A 13,299-nucleotide genomic window follows, 5' to 3' on the forward strand; every position below is an offset into this window, starting at 1 on the left:
AGCACCCCCCCCACCTCCTCAGTGCCTTGAGACCCTAACATGTGAGCTGCGCGCTTTACAAATTCCTGATTGATTGGTTGACTGGAAGGCCATTCTTACTATGACTCTTTACAGGGAACGCACAGCGATTTGGTAAAATAGTTTTTTAAACACCACGACCAGTAGAACATTTATGGCTACTACTGTTGATGCACAAAGCACTCAGTCTCGTGTACTATACCTAACCTGTCCTTTAAAGTCATTTATGTTATCAAGAGTAGGCTGACACTCTCCTTTACAAACTTCTAACCTACAGATGAGAACAGTGCTCCTGAGGAGACTAAATTGCAGTTATTGAAATCATATCCCTGAAAAGTGGCAGTTTGTGAAAGGTCTGCCAGAGGTACCTCAAGTTCTGTAGGTGAGATTGGGGAGGTGCCAACGGAGCAGGTGGAGGCGGAGCACCAAAGAAAGCCCGGAATCCAGGGGCTGGTCCCATCATCTGCCCAACTCTGGACTGCAGAAGCTTAGGGTTGACAGAGGCAAGAGGCGTGCCCATGAGTCCTGAAACACGAGCATATTGGCTAGGAGACATTCGTCCAGCTGCTACAACTGCTGCCTGTTGCTGGAAAGGATGCAAAGGAAACAAGTGAGAAAACACAGCATCAATATGTCAACTGAAAAGGAGCAAAAGAACAAAAAAGTAGGCAAGGAAAGGGGAGCAAGAACAAAATGAGGGAATAGCTCATGCAGGTAAAGTTAGAGAAAAGAAATCAGTGCACAGAAAAGTCGAAAAAGACTAAGAAATACAAGAGAGGACAGAAACAAAGATAAGATTAAAAAAAGAACAATATCAGAATTCTTACTTGTGCTCCACCTAACAGCTGTGCACGCTGAAGTGGTGTAAGAACAGGAGTAACATTGCCAGAGAATGGGTGACCAAGCAGCGAGGAATTCTAGGGAAGAGAAAAGCATATGTTACTAAACTAGGGTGAAGTAGCTGCTGCATCTCATACCTCATAGGATTATTCATCTGACAGGAAAGTGCAGTAGTAAGGAAGAGGGCAGGATTAATCAGCATTAAACAAGTGTTTACCAGGTGACGTCTACTTCAGTCTCTCATGTTCAGCTCCCCAACAGGTCTAACTAATGCTTTGTTAGTCAACAACTAGGGTCATGGTTAATTAAAGCTCCATAGTCTTTGCCAAGTGTCATTCAGACAGCCTTAAATTTGTAAAGAGAGCAAAGACTAAGTGTGTAGGTCAAAGTAGTTCTCTGGCCAAGGAAGGACTGTGGGAAGAGATAGTGAGAGAGCACCTAACACCAAGAGATAAGCTCTCTAAAAATTACTTTAATAAGTTAATGAGAAAGGTCGGACATTTAACCACTTCTAATATTTTCTTTGTACAGAAGGACCAAAAACTTAATACGTACAGATTACCCTGTCTCACATCTCAAAAAAAGAGGAAGAATAAATGAACAAAGGTGATGCCTCCACAAACATTGAAACACTGTTAGATATACTTCTCTCTTGGTACTAAAAGTGAACCATCCAGACGTAAACAAAGAATTTAGTGGAAGAGAGACTAAGGGCCTGATTATTACCTTGGAGTAGGGGATTACTATGTCACAAATGTGACAGATATCACATCCACAGTATTACAAGTTCCATAGAATTTAATGGAACTTTAATAAATCGGGCGAGATATCCATCACGTTTGTGATGGAGAAATACCCTCCGGTAAGGTCGTTATTAGGCCCTAAGTTGCTCACTGACCACTGAAACCAATAACTTTGTAGTTCGAGGATTTATTATTACTCTGAACAAATAATTCTCTAGCACTTTCAGATCAGAATCATTTAAGGTAGCAAAGTATGGATCAATGAATGAATGAACGAACGAATGGACTGAACCCCATGGTCATCATCCAAGGTATTCCTTCATGTATGATGATGTGGTCTTTACCAATATATCTTGCTCCCTAGAGGGAAAGAATTTCCTGGAATTCAAATGTGGTTTTCAGCACTACACACAGAGCTAGTGACCGAATATGGACTATGGGCCTGATTACGAGTTTCTAAGTAATATTCCAGCCCATGCATAAACTCAGATTTACTTGTGGGTCAGAATTACAAGTTCAATAGCTCAACCTTACTTAAATTTCAGCATGTTAAACCTACCGAAACTTAATAGAGGAACACATACAGAATTTACTGTATATATGTGGATTTTGGCGTGTTAAACACCGAAATCTGCACATTACTCCCCATGAACTCATTATAAGTGTTATTTGTTGCACCCACTAAATAAAATACACAATGGTTTTCCTATTTATTTGGGGCAATAAATAACACCTTATCTCATAATCAGGGCCTGAGGGAGGACCAGAGGCAGAAAATTGTGTCCCAAAATGAATGTTCTACTTAAGGTGTACCAAACAACATTGGGGGGACACTGGATTTAAGGAGGCCCCGTTTAATTTTTACGTATAATATCTTCAATGTAGCTTAGGTGCAAGAGGTACTACGCAACTTACTGAGACGCCACATAATGGGTTCGGGGACATCTGGTCGTTATATGAAGTGGGGGTGAACCGCTGCTGTACAGGAGCACGTACATGAACAGCTTTTGGACAAAGGACCTAACAAGAGTAAAAAGGTGTGTTATTCTAGTACAGCAACAGCATATGTGTTCAAGAATCAGATTATAAATCACACAAACTATAATATGAACTTTCCTAATGTAAACCAATGCATTTCTAATGCAGTCAATTAAATTACATGGCATTTCATCCAAAGAAGGCATAAGGAAATGTAAAATAAATGCACTGAAAACAAAAGCCGCAGGGTCATTTTGGTTTTAAGCTATATTTTGCAAAGCATAATCGTTAAATATAGAGCAGTAAACAGAACTGCACAGCAACACAAGGAGTTACAGAAACAGAACAGTGCAACTCCCAGTGACAAAGCAACAAAATGTCTGACTTTCTCACTGAACAAAGTGTAAATCACATTAAGTCACGAAAGGAAAATTTGAAGATTCGCTCAGGGGACGAACACAAACAAAAACAAATCTGAAACTTCAGTATACTAAGGAGTATGGTCTTGGGCACGTTTTGCGACACATGATGCTTACTAATTTGCACAATTTGGACTGTTGGCATTGCAGAAGATATCCCCAATGTTAAGATTGTTTTCTGGTGGTACCGATTTGTATGGACACACTACGATTTATGCAGGATTTTATCGTAATATTTATCAAGTCTTTGGTTAGGGCAGTTTAATGGGAAGGAAAAAAAAAAAAAAAAAAAAAAAAAAAAAAAAAAAAGGGTTTGTGGCCTGGTAACTAGCTTAAATTGGCATTCAATGGAACTAAGTGGCTTCGTAGGTAACCAAGTCTTCATTACGGTTGCAGAAATGTCTCCTTTGCAACTTCATACAAATGTTTTTATTTTACAATCACCTCAAAGTCGACAAGTACAATTTCAACTGGGTTTTAGGATTAACTTAAAGGCAACACTTAAGCAATAGATTACATTTAAAGAACAAACTAATTAGCATATCTCTGCCACACACAACCACCACCACCACCCCTCCCAAACAGGAAAAAAATTCTACTCCCAGCCAAACATAACAACACATCCAGCAAAGAACCCGCTGATCCTCCAACAGCAACTACCTGGAATTTCAGTGATTCTGTAGGTAAATGGCATGTGGCAACAGGCAGACACTAAGAAATCCGATGTTTTAAGGCAACCTCAGATACAAAAAGACTAAGAGCAATCTTTTCAACAAACTTCATCCCCACTCTATTCAATCTTTGCACCTAACGTGCATACACATTTTATAATTTAAGCACACACCCTAAACCACCCCTTCTCATAGTTGCTTATCAACTGCTTTATAACATTACAAATCACAACTAAGCAAATAAACAAACGTTAACACTGTTGTAACCAGTAAGGGGAGAACATGATACGATTTCAAACATCTAGCTTAGCAAGAAATCAGGTTAAATAGTCAAATGCTTCAATTTAAAATAAAATAAAAATAAAATATTACAAATCATAATGGAACACAAAATATTGCCAGCCTTACAATGGCCAAAGGATCATGCCACAGGCCAGAGACAATCATTAATTAGCTAACAAAATCATATTGGAAATTTTAATCAATGTTCTCATTTGAAATTAATCTATATCACCCTTTATTTTTGTTGTCCATGTCAATTATTTTAGCACAAGTGTCCTGTATGATATTGGGAAGTCACTTCCACATTAAAATGAATTCTTGAACTCATTCTTGAACTCACCTTCAAGTATAAAACAAGTTCAAAACCTCCCTGGACGCACTATACACCTTAAGGAACTCTACTGGCTCCCCATACATAACCATACTCACTTTAAACTCCTCAGATAGACCTAACTAGTCTCTACACAATATAGGCCTCACTTACCTAAACACATGCGTATACTTCCACCAACCCTCTAGGCATCTCTACTCAGCCAGTCTATCATTAGCTCACACTTCCCACATACACAAGAACAGAGCGCGTTCTCACACATCGCCCCCAAGGTTTGAAATGACCCCTCCACTACATCAGGTCCTCTGTGTCGCTCTTTAAATTCTGCAAGAAGCTGAAGACCTGGAACTTTGAGTAACTCCAGCCAAACAACAGTCTTCCCAACGGCAAGGGCCTAGATACCATCACAGGTGATGAGCGCTCTATAAAAATCTACATACCATGGCAATATACACCGCAAACGTCCAACAACTGTGAAATATACTGCAGAATAGAACACAAGCTTAACATGTAAGCAAACATTGTTAATTTTTCATAATGCCCTCCAACCCTCGGTGTTGCATACCTGTTGCTGATTGAAATGTCCCATTACTCCCTGTTTTGGAGGAGTTCCGATGGGCACTGCTCGCACTGGGGGACTGCCTATAACTGGAGAGGTAGAGCGCCTGGGCAATGCTCGCTCAGACAGATCTCTCTCTGGCTCCTCTCTGCTTTGTTGCAGTTTATGGGCCAAATCGTACTCTTGCATGATGGATGAGGGGGGCATGTCCTGCAGGAAGGAATAATCAACAGTTGTGCTTTTCTTCCACTGTGACATGACTCTTAGCTGCATACTGTCATGCATGGGTAATATCCAAGAATAACCAAATAGGCTTCCACTTCAATACTGTAAGGAAACGGACCATTAGTTGTGTGGCCTGCACAAGTAATGGTTCAATAATTACCACCTCACTGGGGATCAAACACCTCATTGTAGAGCTCGACTTTCTCAGGGTAGCAAAGCCAAGCAATCCAAGGCATAATTAGGGGAGGTGAAGTGGGTTAGTAATCACCATTTACTGGCACAATAATAACACTCAATAAATAATTGTCCACTCTGTGCTTTTTCTTTAGAAAAGGAAATGTACATTTGCTACGTACACACTACTTAATACTGCACAGCAATTTACAAATATACATAGGGCTGTAGGATAACATTTGCATTGGACCCTAAAGGTCATGACTCCACAATCACAGTACCCTGTTTCGATACAATGAAGCTCATTATCATATAGGAAGTTGTCACTTTAAATCATGTCAATGTTATCACATTTAAAGACCAGAATCACGTCATGATACGTCACTCCATCACTGACTTCAGTAACCATAATCCATCTGCAATCATAAGTAATAAAGCATTGCAACCATGTGCACACAATAATTGAGAAAACAATGCAGCCTTTCAGGAATATTCATTACTGTCAGCAATACAACACCTTTAAATTAAGGATTATAAATAACACTTCTAACTAAAACACTGTACAAACATAAACCATGTGTCTGTGTCCTTCTTAAACTTAGGCCACATAGAACACAGCCACAGAACCAGCCACAGAGGGCGCTGCTCTCCCAGCTGTACAGCAAAGCTCCAGCCTTGGTAGTGCTACAAAATGTATGTAAATCCTAGGCCGGCCCTAACTCTCTGACCCTACAGACTTGGGGTCAGTACCTTTTTAGTGTTTCCTAGTGGAAAGCTGCTGCACTCCTGCAGCTATGCCGCGCTATCTTTTGCGTTGGTGGGGCCCCTGCCACCCCGGGGTGACCACAAACAGCTAGACATGTCACTTTTAAGCCCCACAAGCCTTTATGAGGTGCTCCGTCGAGAACCAAATAGACGGGGCCCAGCCAGGTAAACTGTAACTGTGCGCCACGGAGGTTTAAAGGAACATGTCATAGTGGGCCTGCATCACAGCAGCTATTTTAAAATCATTAATAGCACAGACCACTTGTTTGTGGCAGAGGTGCGCTAAAACGGAGATCCAAATATTCTTATGAAATACCAAATTCCCCCTCAGAATTCTAGAATAATTTTCACAAAATCTATCTCAACAAATTCAAGTTTTTACAATCCATATTAAAAGGCAATACACTCCAATATAGGCATGTTTTAACGGGAGGAGATAAGTAAACTAGCTCGCCTAGGTCCACAACGTTCCCTTGATGCCACTTAAGAGTGTTTATCCATCCTGGGCATAACACCAATTTAATTTGATTGATACAAAGATATGCAATGTAGGATTTTTGCTGTGGAGTGAAAAGCTCATCCCTCCTAATAGCAGGGCAATTTTTGATTCGCAGTGAAACTAGGAAAACATTAAAGACCCCTTTCCAGTTAATTTTCCATTCTTCTTTTGTTTTCCATTCCCTTCTGTACATTGTTAGTCGTCTAGGCATGTCAAAGCTGCAATATCAACTTTATGTCTAAACAAACTAATTTGCACTCTCGAGTCTCCAAAACATTACAACCGCTTTCTGAATTAGACATTCCTTTCCTACACCATGTGGAGCTCATGTTTAGCTTTTTCAGTCAGTGCAGCAACAAGTAAGTAAATACTGTAGAAAAGAAGGAGATGGTTCATACCTCAGAAAGCATTGGGGCTCGCATGTGCCGAAGGATTGCTGGACTGTCCCAAATGCTGGAATTGAGGCTTCGCGAGAGCTGTGAAAATTAAAACCACAAGTAAGCAGAGGATTTCCATAATTATGCTCCAGACTAAGTTTCAAGCTAGGCAATTCTACTGAGGTGTTCCAGTATCTTCAGTGATACAAACTCCTTTCTATCATCAATTAAATGGGCACCATAGTGCACAACCTTAAAGGAAGGTGGGGAAAGGCAATTCAGCATTACAAAACAATACACTGGTGAAAAGTACCCTCCCTTGCACTTCTGCCTCAAACACTAAGCAGGCATCACCTTCCAATTTCAAATATACAAATCTAGTACAACTACTGGCTATTGATATACCCGAGATCTGCGGGCCGTTGAGGACGCAGATTAGGAGCAAATATAGATGCATACCTATTTTCTTTAGTGTTTCTTACTGTTTCTTGTGGTCCCTGGGCTGGGAGTTGTCATTTAACAGTAACCCGTGTATGCACTGCTTGGCACTGGTATCGTCTGGTCACAATACTGATGAACTCCGAATTGAACAGCCAAGTTACTTTCTTCAGGTAATTGACTCTTGGCGTAAAGAGAGCAAGCAGTCAACATACTAAGGAGATCGGGTGTTACAAGTTCAGATTCAGTATACCACAGCAAACATATTATACATGTCGAACCAGTACTTTATTTTATAAAAAGAAAATAGTCTCTAATAGGTCAGGTAAGCAAGACAGAGTACTTAAAACTACAGATAAAATAACAATTGCTTCCTGTGTTCAAATGGACGCCAGAATATGTCCATAATCAGGACGAGCTGCCAGTGCAAACTAACTCAATGCCAGGGAGGGAAGGTTAACTACCTCCTGGGCCATTGGAGGCTGAAGAAAGTGGATTAGAGGATCTGCTGTAGGATTCGATGATCTACTTTAGGATTTGAAGCCATGTTGAGGTAACCAGATTTCCTCCCTGTTGATGAGGAAGCCTCTGCTAGGGCACTGCTCTTCGCCTGTGTTACTCAGCTTGAGCTGTGCGCTTCACTCATGTTCCTCTGCTTGAGCTTAGCTCTTTGTTTGTGATCCTGGCTCTCCAAATGGGATTACTTTCAAGACATACTTCAGGAACATTGTCTCCCAAATTTACCATTGCGGCACTTCTCAAAATTCCTTCTGCAGCATCACTTTCCTTGTATCCCTAAAACTGTTTGATCTCACTCAGCAATGAGGCTGCAGGATATTGGTAATTAGGGAAAGTTAGATATTGCTTGGATTGTGTAAATCCTGTTGGGCTCCTGTACTATTCCCTGCACCTATGTACTGCAATTCTGTTTCACCCTTAAAGCTGTGCTGCAACGCCTTTCTTTTGGGCTTTGCAGTGTTATAAGCAGATTTTGTGTGAACCTTGGTTTCTGATCTGTATCCCAAATTCTGAAGCATTAACAATTACTATAGGTGTGGGGGGGGGGAACAACTGACTACCTAGCAATATAAAGGTACTGTGCCACATATATGTCGAATGTTTTCATATAATCAGGCCACTGGAATTTTGAAATCGCGCGGCCGCTACATTATTCCACATAACCATGGATTTGCAGGAATTGCCACACAAACCATTGTTTGATGCATAATCTGCAGACTTTAACAATAAAAAAACTGTTTCTAGCTCAAAAGGAACAAAGGTTACTAAAACACAGTTACACCTCTTTCTGCAAGGTGCAAGACCCTTCATAAAATGTCACTGATCACCTTGGTAGAACATCCAAGGCACTGTAAAACTCTTATCAAGTCAACACTGGTTTTGGTGGGGTATCCAGACTAACAATGCACATGTGTTTGCTCTGAACTGAAACATCTTTATTTGTTCTGCCTTCTCCTTGACATACTACCACTGCGGACACCATAACTGATTTCCCCCAGCTTGTGGTCAGACCATCATCTTGGCCATTGTCAATCTATTAACCACAATGACACATTGTGTTTCCCTCCATAAGAACCCAGGAACAGCTCGAGAGCAGAGGAAAAATACCATGTTCAACGTACACATGGAGGACTAAGATGAGAGTTCCATGTAAAAAGTAATTCCAAGTATGTGTAGATGTGAAAAGAGCAGGACCAAATTAATTTGCCACAGGTGAAAATGTGGAACTGTAGCGCTTTGAGAAAAGGTATGGAAGCACTTCGCTCACATGCTTTAACAGAAGTGAGGAGAAAGGATGGCATTTCTTGTGTATCCGTGTGTGTGTGGCTAATTTAGATTACCTTTGTAGAACAGCAGACGATCTGAAGGAAATTCTGGCAAAGCTAAGCTTACCTGCATGGGAGGGCGGGTACGTGAATGGATGGCACTCATGACAGCTGGATCTTCCAAGTCGCTGTCAATCACAAGCTTACGTAGACTCTGGGCTAGGTTCTCCCCGCGTCCCTCTAGTAGACCTCCTGCCTCCTCACGGATCGGGACACTTCCGCTCTTCAAGGTGGGAGCAGCCATGCCCTCCACTGTTGAAGGCTTATCCTCCATCTCCGCCAACCTTTCATGTTCCTCCCGCCAGTCGTCATCTAGAAAGGAGAAGAAGGGCAAGAGTTTCCTTTTATAGAGAGGAAAGGAATTATAAGCTTTGCAAGCAAACTTCTATACTAACGCAGAGATGTAGTTACAACTTGTGGGAGACCAGTAACAGTCCAACGTAAATCCCATTAGCCTGATCCAGCACGAAGAGAACAATGAGATAAGCAAAGTGATAAGTGAAGCCAGGCAGGATAAAGAATCTGCATGAGGATATGAATGAAGGTCATAATCCAGGTCTTCCAGCCTTTGTACCCTAATAGTTCCATCCGAAAGCAGCACAGAAATGACTGGTTTTGCATTTCTTGTTCTCCAATCCAAAGCACTGAGTTTGGACGAATGGCACCAACAGAGTTTATGTTCCAAGTCACTAACAAAACTGCAGTAACCAGTAACAAAAAACTGGAATAGTTCTCTAACATTTACTAACAGATTCTATCTATGATTAAATGAAAAACAGGAAGGCATGGGAAGAGAGGTTGGAATAGGCCCAGTCACCCTCTTCTAAATTCACTTAAAGAATCAGGCTGTTTTTTTTTTTTTTTTTAAATTAAATATTCGCTATATGGATTTACTTTACGCACATATCATCAGACTGCTGGTAACACAATATTAGGAATCCAAAGTGATCACAAGTCCCAAAGTAAATTAAGACTTTGCTGCAACAGAGATTGTCAAAATATACACAAATCTTTATTATAGAAAGTAGCAAACCCATCTGTTGAAAAACACCTAAAAATACTACCTTTCTTTACAAGTCAGAATATGCATTGGGTTGTGCGACATAGCAGTCATTTTGTCATCAATTAAGAGCTTCAGGATTTTTTAATAAGCTGTAACTCATTTAGACTGAATGTAAGTATTAATCTTAAAAGTACATAAACTTAAAAAAAAAAAAAAAAGACAATGTCCTTCCTTTAAGGATGTTTTGAGTCCCCAATCAAAAAAGTAATATATGTCCCCTCGTTTTCGGAGCGCCTTTTCAAAACTCACCTCAACCCCTGTCAGAGGTAGGTTAATGGAAATCCATTGCAGCAACAAAGGTTGTATTTTTACAGTGACGCCCTGCAGAAAGCTGGCCTGGTGTGTGGTGGGTACCTAAGGTACTTACACCAGGTCCTGGTATCCCCTCTTAGTGAAGTGTAGGTAGTGTCTAGAAGCCAGGCTCTCTTGAGGTAGCTGTGGATGAGCAGCCAAGGCTTAGCTAGGAGACATGAAAACAAAGCTCATGCAATACCACTGTAGTCTCACAACACTTCTACACACGAAAGAAAGCACACAGTGTTACAAAAATAAAGGTACATTATTTTAGTGACAAAATCAAAATTACTAAAAAAAGGCAATGCTCCCTTAGGAAGTAAGTAAACACACTAAATATGTACACTAGTAATCAGAAATAGACGCAGAAAAGGTCAGAAAAACAGTGCAATAAGCAATAGCGACCCTAGGGGGAGCCCAAACCATATACTAAAAAAAATGGAATGCGAACACAAGACCCCCACCTAGGTGAGTGGAATGTGTGGAGGGAAGCTGGGGAAACCACAGAGGTAAGTAGCACAATACCCCCAGTGACCAGGAAAGCAGGAGTGAATCACTGGAATTTCCCCAGACCACCCAAAAGGAAGAAAATGAAGAAAAGAAGACACACAGACAAGACAGCAAGAAACCAGTGGTGGATTTCTGGTGAGGAAGACCTGTGGAGAGAGGGGGACCAAGTCCAAAAGTCACAGTGGAGTCCAGGGGGAATAGGAGATACTACCCACCCAGCTGTACTTGCAGGAGTTAGTCGACGGTGAAGAACAGGTCAGCACTGAAGCCCGAGAAGAGTTTCTGATGGATGCAGAAAATGTCCCACGCTGGAGTGAAGATTACAGACGGGTGACAGTGTAGGAATTCTACCAACAAGCCCTACCAGTGGAAAAGTGGTACTGCTGGGGACCAGCTAGGCCCAGGAGGACTCAACCCAGGGGACCCTCCGCATCGCAGAGAGTTCACAGGAGCAGAGGCAGCACCCACAGGAGTCTCAGAGGATGGAGACACAGAAGTTGCAGTAGGAGCCCAGAGAGCACTACAGAAAAGGATCCCATGCCGCAGGAGAACCATGCAGAGGGCTGAGCGTTGCAGGTAAGAGAGCTGGGGACTGGAGCTACACGTTGCCTGAAGATCCCTTGGAGGAGATTCAATCAAGCCTTGGCAGCTGCAAGTGGCAAGGTGCACAGGGCTACTGTCCTGCATGGGAAGGCAAAGGCTTACCTCCACCAAAGTTGGACAGCTGGCAGAGAGGACCAAAAGGAATACTTTGGACCACCACTCGTGAAGCAGGATCCACGCAGCTCAGGAGGAGAGGAGAACCACGCGGATGCAGGGTAGTGACTCTTTCACTCCAAGGGAAATTCCTTCTTCTTGTGCAGGCTGAAGAGTTGCTGTCTTCTGAGGATGCACAGCGGGGGAAATGTTGCAAAGCTGGCAGGAGCCGTGGAAACAAAGTTGCAGAAGTGTCTTAATTGATTGCAGCATTGTCAGTTCCTGGAGGGTCCAGTCGCTGTTCCAGTGGCCAGAAGTCGAAGTGGAAGTTGCAGAGGAATCCTGCTGGAGCCTTGCAAGCCAGATCTGAGGACCTACCCAAGAAAGAGACCCTAAATAGCCATGAAATGGGGATTGGTCACCTAACCAGGTAAGCACCTATGAGGTGACGGCTCTGATGTCACCTGCCTGGCCTGATCACTCAGATGCTCCCAGAGGACCCTCTGGAGGAGCTGGGAGCACCACTTGGGGTGGTGATGGAAAGGGAAGTGGTCACTCCCCTTTCCAGTGCCCAGTTTCGCACCAGAGCAGGGACGGGGGGGGGGTCACTGAACCGGTGTGGACTGGTTTATGCACAGAGGGCACCAAATGTGCCCTTCAAAGCATACCAGTGGCTTGGGGAGGCTACCCCTCCCAAGTCAGTCACACCTATTTCCAAAGGAAGAAGGTGTTACCTCCCTCTCCCAAAGGAAATCCTTTGTTTTGCATTCCTGATCAGATCAAGCAGCAGGAGGGCAGAAACATGTCTGAGGGGTGGCAGCAGCTTGGGCTGCCTGGAAACCTTCAAGACTGACAGTAGCAATGATGGGGGTCCTCTAAGCCCCCAGAGTGCATGGAATCATACTTCTAACACTTGCAAAGGTATTGGGGTATGATTACGACATGTTTGATATCAAACATGCGTAGGTTCGGAGTTACCATTATGTAGCTGGACATAGGTCACTCCCTATGTCCAGTAAACACGTAAAATGGCGTCCCCGCACACACGAAGTCCAGGAAAATGGAACTAGAGTTTGTGGGGGCACCTCTGCTGGTGCAAGGGTGCCCTCACACACAGGTACCTGACCTCGCCCTCTGGGCTTAGAGGGCCTACCACAGGGGTGACTTACAGTGACCTGGTGCAGTAAGCTGTAGTGAAAACGGGTACGTGCACCCGTTTCACGCAGGCTGCAATGGCAGCCCTGCAGAACACTTTGCATGGGCTCCCTATGGGTGGCAGAATAACTGCTGCAGCCAATAGGGATCCCCTGGTACCCCAATCCCCTGGGTACCGAAGTACCAAATACTAGGGGCACTAGTATGCCAAATGTGGGGTGAAAAACGTTCCAGCCACCAAATTTAAAGGAGAGAGCATAATCACTGGGGTCCTGGTTAGCAGGGTCCAATTGAACACAGTCAAACAGACTGACAAACAGGCCAAACAGTGGTGTTAGCCATGCTACAAAGAGGCTACTTTCCTACACACCCTATATCCCAACCCCTTATTCTCCATGTATTTTATTTTCCATTGCCC

General features: G+C 42.8%; 1 protein-coding gene across 1 annotated transcript in view; it reads right to left on the bottom strand.

The window, feature by feature from the left end:
• Positions 1-13,299, bottom strand: part of PATL1 (PAT1 homolog 1, processing body mRNA decay factor) — a 260,927-nt gene that overhangs the window by 195,667 nt on the left and 51,961 nt on the right. Inside the window, exons 3-8 of the mRNA XM_069227876.1 lie at positions 9,231-9,475; positions 6,903-6,980; positions 4,848-5,051; positions 2,517-2,621; positions 846-935; positions 387-604 (exon numbers count right to left, since the gene is read on the bottom strand). Of these exons, the coding sequence (XP_069083977.1) occupies positions 387-604; positions 846-935; positions 2,517-2,621; positions 4,848-5,051; positions 6,903-6,980; positions 9,231-9,475 (940 nt within the window). The remainder of the gene's footprint in view (positions 1-386; positions 605-845; positions 936-2,516; positions 2,622-4,847; positions 5,052-6,902; positions 6,981-9,230; positions 9,476-13,299) is intronic.

This window comes from Pleurodeles waltl, chromosome 4_1 (assembly GCF_031143425.1).
Source record: "Pleurodeles waltl isolate 20211129_DDA chromosome 4_1, aPleWal1.hap1.20221129, whole genome shotgun sequence".
In the NCBI taxonomy this organism is placed as follows: domain Eukaryota; kingdom Metazoa; phylum Chordata; class Amphibia; order Caudata; family Salamandridae; genus Pleurodeles; species Pleurodeles waltl.